At 49.9% G+C, this 15,107-nt stretch overlaps 4 protein-coding genes across 4 annotated transcripts; 1 reads left to right on the top strand and 3 right to left on the bottom strand.

Moving 5' to 3' along the window:
- Positions 1–3,580: 3,580 nt before the first annotated feature.
- F5B22DRAFT_647749 (sterol-sensing domain of SREBP cleavage-activation-domain-containing protein) lies at positions 3,581–7,127 on the bottom strand (the record flags this gene model as incomplete). Its single annotated transcript, XM_047978920.1, has 3 exons — positions 3,581–4,572; positions 4,629–7,024; positions 7,096–7,127. The coding sequence occupies 3 exons, from the start codon at positions 7,125–7,127 to the stop codon at positions 3,581–3,583; spliced, it is 3,420 nt and encodes a 1,139-aa protein (XP_047829743.1).
- Positions 7,128–8,141: 1,014 nt separating this feature from the next.
- Positions 8,142–9,825, bottom strand: F5B22DRAFT_241350 (uncharacterized protein). Its single transcript, XM_047969942.1, has 6 exons — positions 9,759–9,825; positions 9,496–9,704; positions 9,272–9,296; positions 9,212–9,218; positions 8,699–8,932; positions 8,142–8,520 (listed from the first exon to the last, which is right to left on the bottom strand). Exons 2-6 carry the CDS (start codon positions 9,633–9,635, stop codon positions 8,327–8,329), a joined length of 600 nt encoding a protein of 199 aa, XP_047829742.1. The 5' UTR covers positions 9,636–9,704; positions 9,759–9,825; the 3' UTR covers positions 8,142–8,326.
- Positions 9,826–10,897: 1,072 nt separating this feature from the next.
- F5B22DRAFT_656908 (phospholipase A2) lies at positions 10,898–12,549 on the top strand. The gene is made up of 5 exons (XM_047980000.1): positions 10,898–11,347; positions 11,506–11,568; positions 11,627–12,092; positions 12,184–12,243; positions 12,311–12,549. The coding sequence occupies exons 1-5, from the start codon at positions 11,002–11,004 to the stop codon at positions 12,399–12,401; spliced, it is 1,026 nt and encodes a 341-aa protein (XP_047829741.1). The 5' UTR covers positions 10,898–11,001; the 3' UTR covers positions 12,402–12,549.
- A 147-nt stretch (positions 12,550–12,696) lies between these two features.
- On the bottom strand, positions 12,697–14,622 carry F5B22DRAFT_637173 (kinesin motor domain-containing protein; the record flags this gene model as incomplete). The annotated part of the gene is made up of 2 exons (XM_047977396.1): positions 12,697–14,360; positions 14,475–14,622. The coding sequence occupies 2 exons, from the start codon at positions 14,620–14,622 to the stop codon at positions 12,697–12,699; spliced, it is 1,812 nt and encodes a 603-aa protein (XP_047829740.1).
- Positions 14,623–15,107: the final 485 nt, after the last annotated feature.

Genomic DNA, 15,107 nt, shown 5'->3' with positions numbered 1-15,107 from the left:
ACGACGAGGATGTAGGCAAATGCACATGAACTACAGAGACGGAGGCAGAACCAGATCCACCGCGAACGTCGACAGCCACGAGGGAAACAAACAGGGATATGTAAGTAGTTGTAGCAGGTATGCGGCTACTATGTAGATGGCCATGTAACACTGTAACACTGTAACACTTGTCTGGGGCAAGTCATAGGCCGGAGGAATTGCACTTTGTCCAGGATGAATGGTCGCGGGGCGAATGGGGACGGGTTATGAGGATGCAAGATGAGTTGTTCAGTTCCCAGGAAATGCGGTGTCTGGTGGTGGAAGAAGAGCCTGGGGAGGCAGCCCTTTGGGTCAGCCACGCGCCTAGACTCGAAGCCGAGGCTGTGCTGTCGACTAGGCGTGTCGGTAGTGCGTGAAGCTTGAACTAGGTATCGAATTGGACATGAATGACTTGAATCAATTATATGAAGCATGAAGCAAGGAGACAGGCCGGACACTTACTTGCGTGTAAGTCGAATGGATAGGTATCAATCTGTGACGAGGGAGGAAAACAAGTGACGTGATTTGACAGGAGATGTATTGAGTGAATGGCCGTAAGCAGCTAATTACAGAGAAGGTGCAAGGGACTCCCAAGGACGCGAAGCCAATGAGAAAAGGGGAAATTAGTCCATTTAAGTAAGTGAGTACTTACTTAAGTAAAGGTACCCGGTACCTACATCAAGGTAGGTAGGTAGGTACCTCTTATGGAAATCTGATGAGGTGTTTTATAGCGACTTCGTTGGCGCAGTCTCAGCAGAGAAGATGAAGCAGCGGCTTGCGAGAACCTGACGATAATACGGAAACCCTGACAAGTGGTGTATTACAATCGCGCTGAAGAGCCCCCTGATCGAACTGATCAAAAACAAATCCCTGGCTTTCCATTTTAAGATGGTCAGAGATGGTCTTGGGTCTACCCGGGCAAGGGACTGGGGGACGTTTGATCCTTCTACCTGGGCCGCGTACTAATTTGGGAATATGTGTATTTACCTATCTATCTACCTACTTGCATATACAATCGCCTTTTAAAAGTGTTTCCTAGGTCGCGCTCTCATTTCTCAAACTAGCCTCACAAACCACATCTTCTACTATTGTCATAACTACATATGTACCTTCGACCTCGTGGGCAGTCTAGATGCATTCAATTGCATCGATTGGACTTGGCCATCTACATAGAAGCATGCAAGAAGCGTGTCTTACACCACACCGCGAGAATGCAACCTACGCAGGTATTCTCCGAGATAGAGATGTCAGCTTATCGCCCATTTGTTAATAACAAGTTTAATGCGAAAAAAAGCAGGCAATTACACATACCGTGACAGAAAAAAGACACGCACGCTGAAGTTATGTATTGACCGCGGCCAGCGGGAGACATACCCATCGAAGCTAGGTATTCAAGCTAGGGGAGCGTTGATAGAACCACGCGACTGGGACTCGTTCACACAAAGAAGCTATTAAAAATTGGCCAATCAGGTAAAATCACCAGGATGAACCGTTTTTTTTTTTTCTTCCCCCCGTCCCTCCCAGCCACCTGATCTACCTATTATTTTAGTCCACAGGTACGAGACCAAGAAGAGTCTAGACAATCCGAATCTGCCTACATAATGACATAACATCCTCTTAAGCAAGACAGCTGTTCTGAACCGACAGTGCCAGGTGGCAAAATCCAGCGAAAAGAGACCGCCAGCCAGTCTCCTCCTTTCCAGGGTCGGACCAAGTCGCGCACCTCCACCATGATGCACTGACTACCGACCTAGACCGCACATGCTAAGTGGTTGGTTCCGTCTCATGCAACCCGTCGAAGCGGCTTCACCGCCAGATTCCTTGCTTGCCCGCCCGCCTGCCTGCCTGCTTGCCCGCCTGCTTGCTTGCTTGCCTACCCGCGTACATACATACATACATACACACACACATACTCACATACGGCAGTAGAATGTGCAGTTAATAAATGTGGTGTGATGATGGCATAAAGCACGCGTCGCCCTCGAAGGGAAAAAGCGAAAATCACGATAGGCGGCCGCCGAAAAGGCCGTGATGAGCCGGACGGATTCCTTGCTTTGCGCTGGGGAAGGAAGTGGAAGGCGGGGTTGGTCGCATGTGAAAAAGGCCAGGCCAAACAACCAATCTACCGTCCGTACCCACATACCTACCTATCGATGGATGGATGTTGTGTTATGTGGTGTTAGTCAACCTACCTCGCTCCCCTTTCCCTACCTAGAGGTAGGTATACTATATCTGTTACTACCTGTGCTGCGCAGCAGAGTAGGTAGGTAGGTAGGTTAGGCAGTGAGTGTAGTCCAAGACCAGCAGTCCGTCCATATCGACATCGACCTGGCGTATCCGAGTCCACAACCCTCACCGAAAATTCCCTCCCCACCCCCAAGTATTCGATCTGATCTGTTTGTCTACCTACATAAGTACATACATACATACATATATACTTCCCGCATCAAAAACTGTGAAACTTGCAAATCACGTCAAAGCTCAACTACAGCCCTTGTCCCCGATTGGTTCATTATCGATCGATTTTTTTTATCCCCGGACGTCCTGCGATAGCATAGCAGGGGTAGAATTATGGTCCTAGATACACACATACATGAGAAGATTGGTTGTAGCCGATCCAAGCTTGAACTTTTTATGAAATGCCGGGTGTTAGAGATATACGATGTTCCCTATGTACATATGTAGTCTAGGTAGGTACAGTGTATCGACATCACGTGAAACCTTGCAGTACACCTGACTCCTTTCCAGCACTCCCCTCCCAGGCACCTGTTCCATAAGAAATGGTTCTTGCGTTAGTAACTCAAGCTCACCATATTTTCGACATGATTTGTAATGAGTATCTGCTTACTTTGGTATGAACTGATAATTCCCGAGATGGCTTAAAAAAACGAAGCGAGTTGATGTCTTTACCACTAAAATATGATCTGATGATTAAACGTGAACTGTGATGTCTTCCATGTCCCATACATTGCAATGTTGCTATTATAGTCTATTCATGAAATATGAACAAACGAGGTATCACATCCTGCAAAGGATCTGGCAACATTTTAAGATGAGTTGTACCATCTAACTTATGTATCGCAATGTGTCAACGGTACAAGGCGAAATCCAGACGGAATTTCTATATTTCAACAGTGCCGCCGTTTGCTCACAAAGGGTATGTAGTATACTTATGGGACGCGCCAACTCCTTAGGTAGTCTGTTCTCCTTTCAAGTTCCCAGTATCCCATGTCTCCTCAAAAACAAAAAAATCCGGGACCTAAAAGTCGGATATTGCGATCCACGAGCGCCGGTTTTCCCTTCCTTATAAACAGTCCTGCCGACCAACCCGCCGTCCATGTAGATGCTATGTATAGATGTAGATGATATGCCCCCAAAGCTCGGTCCTTGTTCATCCACGTCGGTATTAAGTATGTCGAAGAACCTATGTGAAAATGCTGTCGTCATATCTCATGTACGCGCACCCATTTTATGCGCACTGGTTTTCCGTGTCCCAATCAACAAACATAAAAGAAATATATACAAAGAATGTGACTTTTCTCTTTTCAACGTAAGCTGGCGGCTAGCAGCACTTGAAGGGGGCTGGTTGCCTAGCCCTGAGAGTTGAAGGTCCCTTACGCCTTCGACTGCTCACAGCTGGTACGCCGCTGCCAGGACCAGGGACATCCTCGGTATCGAAGCGTTCCTGGCCAACGGTGATAACTTTAATGACATTACTGAGCCCAACAACGATGCTAGAGCTACCAACGTTAGACATCGGGCCGAGGTGAGTCACGAAGAGGTGACCGTCATCACCTTCCACACAGAGTGGCGCCGTCTCCCATGTATCTTGCTTGCCGCCAAAGTGAGAGAACATCCAGACTTCCCAATCGTCGTGGGCGTGTTGTGGCGGAGCAACCTGGTGATGGTGGTGGTGATGGTGATGATGGTGATGATTGTGCCGGCGATTCCTTAGACCACTTGACTGTGGCGGTGATGGCGGAAAACTATGAATATTTGTGAAGTGGTGTTGTGGTAGTTTCTTCCTGACACCTACCATGATCCCGGACGGTAGGGCCAACCAGACTCCGGGATTCTTGATGATGCGCCTTGTTTCCTTAGCACGTCTCCATGGACAGCAGGTTTTGCGTGAGGGAGACTCAGGGTCACAGAAGCATAGGGACTCATCCTCGTTCTGTGGACTGTACGTTTGCACCACAAGATCACGAGTATATGCATTGAGATACGCAATTGTAAAGCTCCACAAGGCAACCGAACCGCATCGCATTCGCCTAGGTCTTGAATGGAATGCTTTGAGGCTCTTTGGCTGTATCGGGTCCACTTTGAAGGTATAGATGGCCCTATGAGTCTGCGAGTCTACTAGATCCACGGTCTGGGATCGTATAATAAGGAAGAAACTCAACTCAGGTAGTGCCTGAATCGAAATAAATTCTTTCTCTTTGATAGAGTGGTGTGGGCCAACATTAATGGCACTAGACACCCAGTCGTATCCATCTTGAGTTATAAGATGAACCTGACCTTCTCTGGTCGAAGCCATGATCTTTGGGGTGAATGCTTGACAACACGTCAGTGTGAAACTTAATATATAAAAGGGGGCCCAGAGTACTCACCTTTCTCGGCAAGCGCATCCACAGAAGCAACAGCGCCCTCTTCTGGTATTATATAGCTGCTGGTCTCTCCCAGTTCGGGTCTTAGTTCCGTAATGACACCATCCCGGCGTACCAATATTAACGGCGGGATAGTAGAGCAATCATCATTCCCAAAGAAAAACACTTCTGGTTTGTGTCGGAAAGGTTCTACCTGAATTGAAGGCCCCCATCGAAGGTCGATTAAATTCCATAATAACACGCGGTCGACAGTTAATAGAGCAAGCCAGCCAAATTCGTCTTCAATACACATAGCCAAAATTGGGAATGGTATTCTAGGCGAGTTCTTTTCTGTACCCAGGGCATAATTGAACCCGCCATCCTTGACATTCCAAACCCTTACGACACGGTCGAGGCCCACAGATACGAGATGACCAGCGGAAGATGCTGTTACTAAGGCAACATCAAGCCTATGTCCTCCATGCAGAGTTTTGACACTGAGGAGCGAATCCTGTGTTAACTGAAGTACCTCGGTGTCCGATAATTGGTCCCAAAGCAGATAGTTCATCAAAAGTCGCACAAGCGCAGTTACGAGGAGGACTGTAACCAGGAATGGAGTAAGTTGGTGTCGAACGAAATCGTAAATAGCGGGTGAGAATAGGGGCTCATGGGCTGACAGCATTCGGTCAGATCCCTTGAGCACAAATATATATGGATCAAACACCCTAGCAGTATAACTGTAAGCAGCAGGTCTGATGATATTGATAACTTCGCGAGCAGTTTCGTGGTCTTGCAACCTAAGCCATGACGTAGGGCTCCTCGCTTGATGGACCTCGACGAGGAGCGATGATTGAGCCGGATCCATGTCATCATGCTCGTTCGTGGTGCAGAGAAGTCTGCGGAATATTTTGACCAGACTCTCGTTCTCGAAAAAGTGCCACTGTGCAATCAGAACGAAACCAACCATGACTGCGGTACCTGCTATGCGTGTTGACATGGCTATTTTCCCTTGAAGCATAGTATCAAGCCATGCTTGACGTGATTGGGTATCATGAGAAGGTCGATGACACCGGGTAGAGGCTTTGGCTAAAGCATCACTAAGCTCGGTTCGGCGCACATCAACGCTCAATACGGCCAAGAAGAATGTTGACAAATAGAAGAAATCAAATACGATCGCGATGGCAGCAAAGGTACAAAATGCCGACACCCCTGATGATACTACTCGCGAGAGACCGAATAGGATAAGCAAGTTTTGAGCAACGCTAGCCAGCGCAATCGGAGCCGTTTCGCCGAAGGCGTGGCCGATTCTATTACTCGAACTGTCTTCTGAAGGGGTGAGTATTACCGCGTTGATAAGCCGAAAAATATTTTCTAGACTCATTGAGAAAATGACTACAGGGTAGCCAAGTCGTGGTATTTTCGATAGGTCGATCTTGAGTATGGCACAAATAGTAAAACTCGATATAATGGCAAGAGCAATTTGCACTACCACAGTGACCATCAAACCCACTTTGGATTTGACAGCTCGCAGCTTGGACAAGCTGAAGAGGAAATATAGGAGGACAAGTGAGTAGGCTGAGCCCAATAGAATGGCATCTACCTGAGACATGAGGCGAAATTGAAATTCGTAAAGTTGGCTTGGTCTTCCATCTTGAGGTGTAATAACTCTCCACTTATGTGCCATGCTATTAGCAAGGGTTTGCACCTTTTCTTGCCAGATAGAGCCCATAGGAGAGTCTCGGCGGTGAATCAAGGTGATAACCAAGGCGTCGGCAGCGACTAGTTGGCGGTCTTCGAAACGTTTTCCGGCAAATACAATCGAATGCCTCAAGGTGACGTTGACCGAAGTGGGTTGATTCTTCCTCCGATTTACCGTTGCGAGTATATCGTGGTCTTGCTCGATAATATCAGAGGAGCAAGACCAATACTGCAAAGGTGAGTGGAAGAACCATGATTCATTGGTCAGACCGTTAACAACATGCAATGAATCCCGTTGCTTAAACGTGAGATACTTGCTTGCTTCGGCGGGTCTTTCCAGGCTGTCAGGACTCAGGCGCGGACTAAAATTGACGGTTGGGCCTAGCAGCTCATCCTGCAGTTCAAGAGCTCCTAGCAAGACATCCTTCTCAAGTGCCTGAAAATAACTTCCATGGACCCAAATAGATCGCATGATGACATCGGGCTCACAAGGAGTCTTCTCATCGACGAGATGGGCATCTGTCCAGACATGATGAGGAAGACTGGACGCTCCATTGGTAAAATCGGTGGTGTAGAGGAACGGAAAAGGATATATGAGAACGGCGGCGACAGCAACAGATATCAATAATGTGCTCAGGACATGGCTGGCGGCATATCTACCGTATCGCGTAAAGCCACTGCGCAGTGGGTGGCTCGGATCTAAAACGGGAGCTTCGGTTGTTCTTGATTCACACAAAAGTCAACGATGCTACAATGGGATGGGACGGTAAGCAGGACGAGAGCGGTAACATACCCTCGGAACGGATAAAGGAGATACCAAATCATCCTTTCAGCGGGTGCACTGGACGACCAGAGTAGAGTCTCCAATCATGGACTGACCGACGGTCGTGCAGCGAAGGTAAATTAAAGTTAGAGGCAGACAGCCTTCGCATAGACTCGAATCGCGCATAGTGTGGGTTCGCTACTAAGTTGGGAAATCAAGTCGATGCGGCGCACGAAGACATGAAGACGGTACACAGCGAAGTCGAAGAAAGTGGCGGTCCACGACGAGATGGTGAAGACAACCGGTGAGTCTTTCAAGTGGGCATCGCACACAGGCAAATCTTTCGGGCACCTAGGTAAGGCGGGTAGATAGACTGGTCAGGGTGTGTGATAACAACAGACAGGTAGGTAAACTCTGCGGCGGCGAAAGGGATGCGAGAGCGGGACGGGAGGACCCAGGTTTACTTCCCACACAGTCAGTCGGTACAGTACAGCAGCACTACTGGTATGGGAGAGTACAGTATGTGAGAGCTCGCAGGTTAGGTCATAAAAGGCATTGATTGATTGCTTGGTTTAGGGATGGTTTAGGTAGGTCTGTGAGGGACGGGTTACGTGGGTGCAGGGAACCCCCAGTGTCAGAAACTGGACAGTCGAGGCAAGCCAGCAAGGTGCCTGGTGTAGCACATTCGCCGTGTGGAACACTAGACTACAGCACCATGATACAATGCAGAATCTCAACTGGGCTTCGGGCTGAACAAAGAGCTGGGCCCAGAGCGACGCCAATGTTACTCGATCGCAGGCTTGCGGACGTTGGCGCCGCGACGGGGCCAGTGGAAGAGGTGTCGAGGGCGAGTGGGCAGGAAGGGTGCGGTGCGCTACTGGACTGGTGGTGATTAGATTGGCCAGAGACCTGGGCGGCCGTCGCTGATGCAGTCCCGGCGCTAGCTTCGACACAATGCTCTGCGATGGGCCGAATCGAGATGGCGATTGATCCGGGCAAGCGTAGGGGAATATTTGCCCGATTAAGCGAAAAAGAAATGGGATGGGATGGGACCGCGCAGATGGGACTGGGAGGGACAGCTGGGGGGTTGGGGGCAAATTTGGGAGGTTAACAGGTTTCTTGGGATTTCTTCTTTTCAGCTCTCACTGAGGGGCTGATCGTGGTGGTGGTATTTGGGCGGGTATTCGTAGCATTCAGATGCTGTAGCGTGGTGCAAGTGCAAATGCGCGGACTGATACCTATGTCGGGTACTAGTAGTAGTCTACCTATTGAATGGGTTGTTGATGAGGTCAAAAGTCGCCGATATGGCGCAGTAGAGGGCGAGTCTGGGCGAGCTAGTGGACGGTCTACTTAGGTACCTAATACCTAGGTAGGCAGTAAGTGATGTGTCGATAGTGCCGTAGTGCCGTAGAATACTGGACCTAAGGCCAAGGTAGGCTAGGCAGGTCAGTAACCCTGAGTTAGTAGGCGATTAGTAGGCGAGGTAGGTAGTTAGGTTATAGGTAGGCAGATGGATGGATGGATAAGGTGGACAGGTGGCCTCGCATCGCGGCGGGTGGGGTGGCTCTTTTGTTTAGACCTTCTGGGCAGATACCTACAGTACCTACTCGAGTAGGGCCTCCTCCTTACTTACAGTACTTTGATGATATGTAAGGAAATAAGGCCTTCGCTTCAATTGATTGGAAATAGGATAATGGGAGGGGAGAGTCCAAGTGAAAGGCCGCGATTGACTGGTCTGTCTCGGTCGGCCCCTCTCTGCCGCAGGTTCCGTGGGTTCTGTGGTGGGGCCATCCTGGGCTAGCGTGGTGTATGTACCTTGGCATCGCATGGTCGTGTACAGTAGTGCGTTGTAGTGTGCTGTAGCGTACTGCAGTGGTGAAGTGTTAGGTACCTAGACAGTTAGCGTGCTTCCAGTCTAAGGGTACACGAGCTTTACGCCCCGACTAGCAACTGTCAGAACTGTCTAGGTAGGTATGTAGTGTGCCTAGGTAGATAAGTAGGCATGTTAAGTCCCTGAGGTACCCTTTGCCAGGCTCCCCTACTCAGATGACGTTAGTGCGGGAAGTTGGAAGACTTACCAATTGTTGTCAAGTACATCTGCAATAACTTACTTACTTAGGTACCTTTTGAGTGTGCAAGTACTTACCTAGGTACTGTGGGTATGCGTTAGGTATGGATGTGTGTAGGTACATATGTACTTACTCACATGTATGTGGCATGTATGTAGGTATGTGGGCAGGCGCTACCCTACGCATCTCGGTATTCCCATCTCGATAGCACATCTCAGTCGCATGTATCCATCTGTATCCATCTCAAGCGCTCTGCCATCTGCATCTGAGCACCGACTGTAAACTGGGTCGACGATTGTAACCAGAAGATTCCAATTGCTCGATGAGGCATGCAAATGGCGATCGAGTGATTGGTTAGTGCTGCATTATATGGTCTGTATGGTGTCCTCTGAGGTGGACCGTCGGCTCACTAGGCCATGGGCGCAGAGGGGAGGACTTGCCGAAAACAGCAAAACAGCAGTCTGCCATCCACTTACCCAGGCCCAGATCTCTCTCGTCCATCTCCCCTCCGAGCGCCCTCAACGCTCACTGGCGACAGAATAGCAGACGAGCGACGGGAACAGGCAGCGCCAGCCACGAGATCAGCAAACATGACCCTGTATTTTTCCTCTTAAACCTACCTACATCTTCTGATCTACCACGTCTGGGCGGTATCATGATTGATGTAGTATATTCTGTCGGCGCCCGCCATGACTATGCCACCTATGCATCGCCAACTAATCGCTAGCCGTTTGCTGTGTTCCGCATTTTCTGACAAGCGCCCGTTCCCCTCACCCTCTCTTCCCTCCCACTCTCACTTGCACTCGCACTCGCACTCACACTCACACTCATACCCTCGCACATACACACCAGGCACACGCACACAGAGTCGCCAGGGTTACGTGCCGTAGGGCAGCCGACGCCTTTTTGGTTTCTCCCGTTCCTGTGTGGCGTGCCCTGCGTGCCCGGATTTCGGCCGGTTGCATCGATGCGGTGTCTCCTGTGTGCATACTTTACAACTCTCCTAGATGGTCTGCTACGGTAGGCATCTAACTTGGCGTCCACTCAAAACGTTTATGCAGCTCCGACCAGCTAGGATGTTGCGATCTGCTAGAATGACGGTAGGAGGCGTATGCACCGAACTTGACACGTGAGGTCCATGAGGTTGGCCGGTAAGTGTTTAGGTAATAGCCGTAGTTGTGATCGGCCGAGCTGTCGAGGAATAACGTGAATTAAGGACGCAGTGCTAAGACTGACGGGTTGTTGGGAGACGGTGAGCAAATATACTTTATATGTGTTCCTGTCCGCCGCCCCCTGATGACGGTTCCATTAACAAGAGGCCATTTCGTGCCTAATCAGACCACTGGAAATTTCTAGCCGCACTGCTTTGCAAGGTCAGAGGTGTCGGCATCGTAGTCGGATCAGCTCACTTTAAAGCATCTTGACCCAGCGCGTTGGTTTCCATTGGCTGTGTACTTCACTCAGGCGTGGTGTGTGACAGGGTTAAAATTCCCCGACCGATTGACCTTTCTCCATTTGTAACTTCAGGGGATGTTTGCCTGACCGACGATCATGTTCGTTCCGGCAGACGGCATAGGAATCGGAACAGCATCGTAATAGCATATGGCCATAAGAGATTGGGACCAGGTTGGCGGATCAGAGGATTTTACGGATAGTGTAGATGTGGTTCATCGTGAACGGGCAGATCCGCTGTACTTAGGCGAGGCTCGAACCCCCAGATTCTACAGACAACATAGGGCAAACTGACTCGCTGCTGCACAGAGTACTTTATAGTAGGTAGTTGGGTCAGATCACAACCACTAGAACGGTGGGGTGAAGGCTGTTCGACCTGCCTGTCGGTCGGCCAGCACACCAATGTATCTACGAGATGGAAGCTCACAGACCCGAGGACTCAATTGCGGAACTCCTGACCACTTATAATGAGCTCAATTCTTCTCATATTGAGGAGCTCGACGAGGAGCCAAGTCCCCTAGAGTTTATGCGCTATGTGGCGCGCAATACACCCTTCGTGGTGCGGCGTGGCGCACAGGATTGGACGGCTACGCGAACGTGGAACGCTGCGTATTTGCGCTCAACACTGGCTGGCCACAATGTGAATGTTGCAATCACGCCGTATGGGAATGCAGATTCGCCCACATTAGATGGCCAAGGACATCTCGTTTTTGCAAAGCCGCATGAAGAAGACCACGAGTTTAGCGAGTTTCTTGAGTTCTGTGAGTTAGCTACGGAATCATTCTGCGCCGCTCTTGGCAATTTCGGAGTATACGAGCGTCCTTGGGGGCCAAAGACCTGTTTTTCAAGGTTTCTCGCAGTTCTGAAACACCTACCGATTTGGGTTTCGAGAAATAGTTGCTGACCGAGGTGTGAATAGTGACACGGCAGGAAAAGACAATTTCACCTGATACTGAGGATGAAGTACGATACGCGCAAACTCGTAGGTGCCGCGTTCCCACATTCCTCAGTTCCTGAGATCCTGTATTAATGAGAGAAAGAAAATGACAATCTGCGGCACGAGTATATAACGCTCTTTTCACAGGTGGAGAAGAGTATAGCATTTGCACGAATTGCGCTGGAGCGAGATCCCGATGCTATCAACATGTGGATCGGCAATTCGCGCTCCGTGACCGCATTGCACAGGGACAACTATGAGAATATCTACGTCCAGATCGCGGGGTGTAAACACTTCGTGCTCCTACCCCCGCTCTTCCAGCCTTGCGTGAACGAGCAAGATCTTGAGCCAGCCACGTATGTTCGCACAAAAAGGGAAGATGCGACGGGGAATCTCGTCCTGCGTATGGACGAAGCATCAGACGGGAATGGGGATCAGGTACCGAAAGTCCCCTTTGCTCTCTGGGACCCCGATGCGCCTGAGGTGCGCGCGACGTCGTACTCGCATCTCGCTGAGCCCATGCGAGTAACACTTGAACCTGGAGACATGCTCTATCTTCCGGCTATGTGGTAAGTAGGACTTATCATTTCTTATGGAGAGCGGACGCTTTTCACGTAGTCTCTATTTACGCATAGGACTTGTTCGTTGACTAGTGCAAAGGTACCATAAAGTGTCGCAATCCTGCTCAGAAGATGGAATCTGTGTCGCTGTTAATTATTGGTAAGCACTATTTCATACCTCCCTATTCGACACCGCTAGACCATCTCACAGCTGACATGATTTACAGGTATGATATGGAGTTCAGTGGGCCCCTATATTCACTTTGCTCATTTGTCCGAAACATGAACCTGTCGAGCCGTAATCCGATGAGCGCATGATAATAAATGAAGAGCCAAAATTGTACACGTAGTAGCAAGCTTGAAAGAGGCCCTTGTATAATCAAATAGAGGCGTAAGTACATTCTCATTATAAGTCAGACTGCTACTATCTGTTGGCTGTAGAGCCGGCTTATACCATACAAACAAAGTCATGTCCTATTTATTCCTTCATTTCCAATCATGCAAACAACCGCTACTCCAGACACCGGGGCTTGTCAAACAATGAAAAGTGCTACGTACAGTCTCTTCTTCCTTTTCCAGTTAGCTCTTGTGGTTCAACATCAGGAAACCACCATCAAACGTCGACCTTGACTCCAAATGGGCTTCGCTGACTCTCGGCTAAGAATCGGTCCTTATCGTCACCGATCTTACGTCTGAACAGAGACAAGTCTTTGAGTAACTCCTGCATGTAGTCTTGCATGTCGTTTGCCTTCTCCTCGTATATCTCAGACTCATACCCGTCGTCCTCGCCGTCCTCGTCATCATAGTACGCTTCATCAACAGGGCTCTGCCGCTTGTTATTCCCTGCGCTACCCTTTTCGTCTGCCTCTTCCACTGCGTTTCCTTCATCGAGATCCTCCAGTTCCGAGGATCGAGGTTGCACGACAACTTCGGGAATAGGATTCTTGAGGCTGTCGAGCGCCAGCTTGAGGTGCAGACGCAGCGCCTCGTTCTCCGTCTGCAGACTGCGTATTTTGCCTTCGGCTACTAGACTACGCTCCTCCATCATACGCTGCATGGCGATTACGCTATTCTGGTATTCTTCGAGGCGCTCCTCGCTTTCGCGGGCATTCTTCTCTCGTTGTCGTGAGTCCGATACGGAAAGTTGTAGCAAGCGAATTTCCTCGGCCATGGCGGCAATCTGTGCATCTCTCTCTGCCGTGCTGATGTGGTCCTGATTGACCACGGCACGCGTGCGGATCCTCTTCGCTTGGTCTGCGTAGCGCAGTGTGGATAGGGTCTCTTCATAATCGGATGGCGCGATACAGGCAATCATTGCTGTCTTGCTATTTCCGCCGAGCGAGTCTTTTAAGAGCCAAGTCAAAATGGAGTCTCGATATGGCACAACATCTCTGCTCCTCTTGCCCGATCGATTTGCTTTAGGATCCGCCAATGCAGCAATCACCCGTCCGAGGGTTGTCAGTGATTTGTTGATATTACTACCCTCGCGTAGCCGGGCGCCTGTTGCCTCTGTGGACTTGGCCCGCTCACTGCCCGCAAGATCGACTAAACGTATACGTGAGCTTCGCTCTGTCGTTTCATCTGTCTCCATGTCGTGATGGATCTGCTTCAACATGATCGTGAATACAGCGTGGCTTCGACTACTGGTATCATTCATCTTGGTGCTCGCTACCGTGCGACTGGCATCTCCTGCTTTCATATACCTTAATATCTCCTTGAAATTTCTTACAGGTACCTCGGTCAGATCTTTGACATATGGGCCCTCCACTGGCGATTCACGGATCTTGAGGTAGTATGGCGCTTGGTTTGGTACAACAGGCACAAGCAAATCGCGGACGTGCTCATTGTATACTTCGAAGTAGGATACCCGTACGTGGTAAGAGATATTCGGGGTCTCGTTCTGGGCAGCCTCGATGCGTTGGAAGAGGTCTTCACACGTTCGAGGGATAAGACCGGGCTGTTCCTGGGTGCCCATCATGGTGTATGACTTGCCGGAACCTGTCTGGCCATAGGCGAAGATACACGTGTGATAGCCTTCGAAATTGTGGTCGAGAAAGTCCTCTCCCAAACTGTTATAAACGTCTTCCTGGTGTGCATAGTGTCTATCTCTCGTGTTATGACTCCAGAACGAGTTGTCAAAGGTAAAGGACTTCTCCTCGATAACCTTGCGACTCTTGGCCCTCGTATTTGCCGGGTCATCGTCGTTTGGGATGTGCAGTGTCGTCATCTGGGTAATGGGATCCATGCTAATCAGACATTCTGCGCCGCGGTCGATTTCTGTAGTCGCGGTAGTCTGCGTTAGTTATTGCAAGCGACCGTGGCCCATGACAGCCCTCTTTTGAAGCCTCATCGGCCATTGACGCCATTCAATCAAGGAACAACAGGACGTACCTCTAGGCAAGAAGGCCCTCACTCGCACCACGACCCTCACATTGCCGCCTCCATCCAGCCTCATCATGTGCGCTGGAAGCGTGCCATCTCGGGAACGCAACGAAGGGGTCGAGGCGGACGACCGAATGGCGTGGGCGGCGGGTCTCATGTCTTTATCGTCTGCTATGTCCTGTTGTTGATGAATTCCAGCTAGTGACTGTGTGGAATGCTGTCGTGATCTAGACGACAATGAAGTAGGCAGCGGTAATAATAATTGCGGCGACAGCACCAATACAGACAATGTGTCGCAGAAGTCCGAAATAGCGTCGCGATATCGCTGTCGATTTAGATTGTCTGGGATGCCATACATCATCACCTAGTCCCAGCTCAGACAGGTAACCGCACCCTTGCCGGGGGTTATTGTGGGGCTTGGTTATTTACTCTGGTTGCCCGGCAGCCGCGATGCGCTGGCGCCCAGACACTTGCCTCGTGCTGTGTTGCAAGGGCGCCGAAAACCCCACCAAGATTGTACAAATGACGTGATGTGAGGGTGACCGGATACTTATGAGCTGGTTTGAATCGGAAGTGTTGAGTTAGATGGTAGATGGTAAGGGAATTTGTTTGCTAAGGGACAATCAGAAACGCGCTCACGGC

The sequence above is a fragment of the Xylaria bambusicola genome (genome assembly GCF_022495145.1).
Source record: "Xylaria bambusicola strain CBS 139988 unplaced genomic scaffold F5B22scaffold_28, whole genome shotgun sequence".
In the NCBI taxonomy this organism is placed as follows: Eukaryota; Fungi; Ascomycota; class Sordariomycetes; order Xylariales; family Xylariaceae; genus Xylaria; species Xylaria bambusicola.
The sequence above is the reverse complement of the archived record's forward strand: the minus strand, read 5'-3'. Positions and strand labels throughout refer to the sequence as shown.

Coding starts and splice junctions, on each gene's coding strand:
- F5B22DRAFT_241350 (XM_047969942.1), bottom strand. CDS start 9,635: ATGGACGAGAGAGATCTGGGCCTGGGTAAGTGGATGGCAGACTGCTGT. Junction 9,297..9,495: donor CATACAGACCATATAATGCA/GCACTAACCAAT, acceptor GCGCCTGCCCAC/ATACCTACATACATGCCACA. Junction 8,521..8,698: donor TTACATATCATCAAAGTACT/GTAAGTAAGGAG, acceptor CTACTAACTCAG/GGTTACTGACCTGCCTAGCC.
- F5B22DRAFT_656908 (XM_047980000.1), top strand. CDS start 11,002: ATGGAAGCTCACAGACCCGAGGACTCAATTGCGGAACTCCTGACCACT. Junction 11,348..11,505: donor TAGCGAGTTTCTTGAGTTCT/GTGAGTTAGCTA, acceptor AGGTGTGAATAG/TGACACGGCAGGAAAAGACA. Junction 11,569..11,626: donor AGTACGATACGCGCAAACTC/GTAGGTGCCGCG, acceptor AATGAGAGAAAG/AAAATGACAATCTGCGGCAC.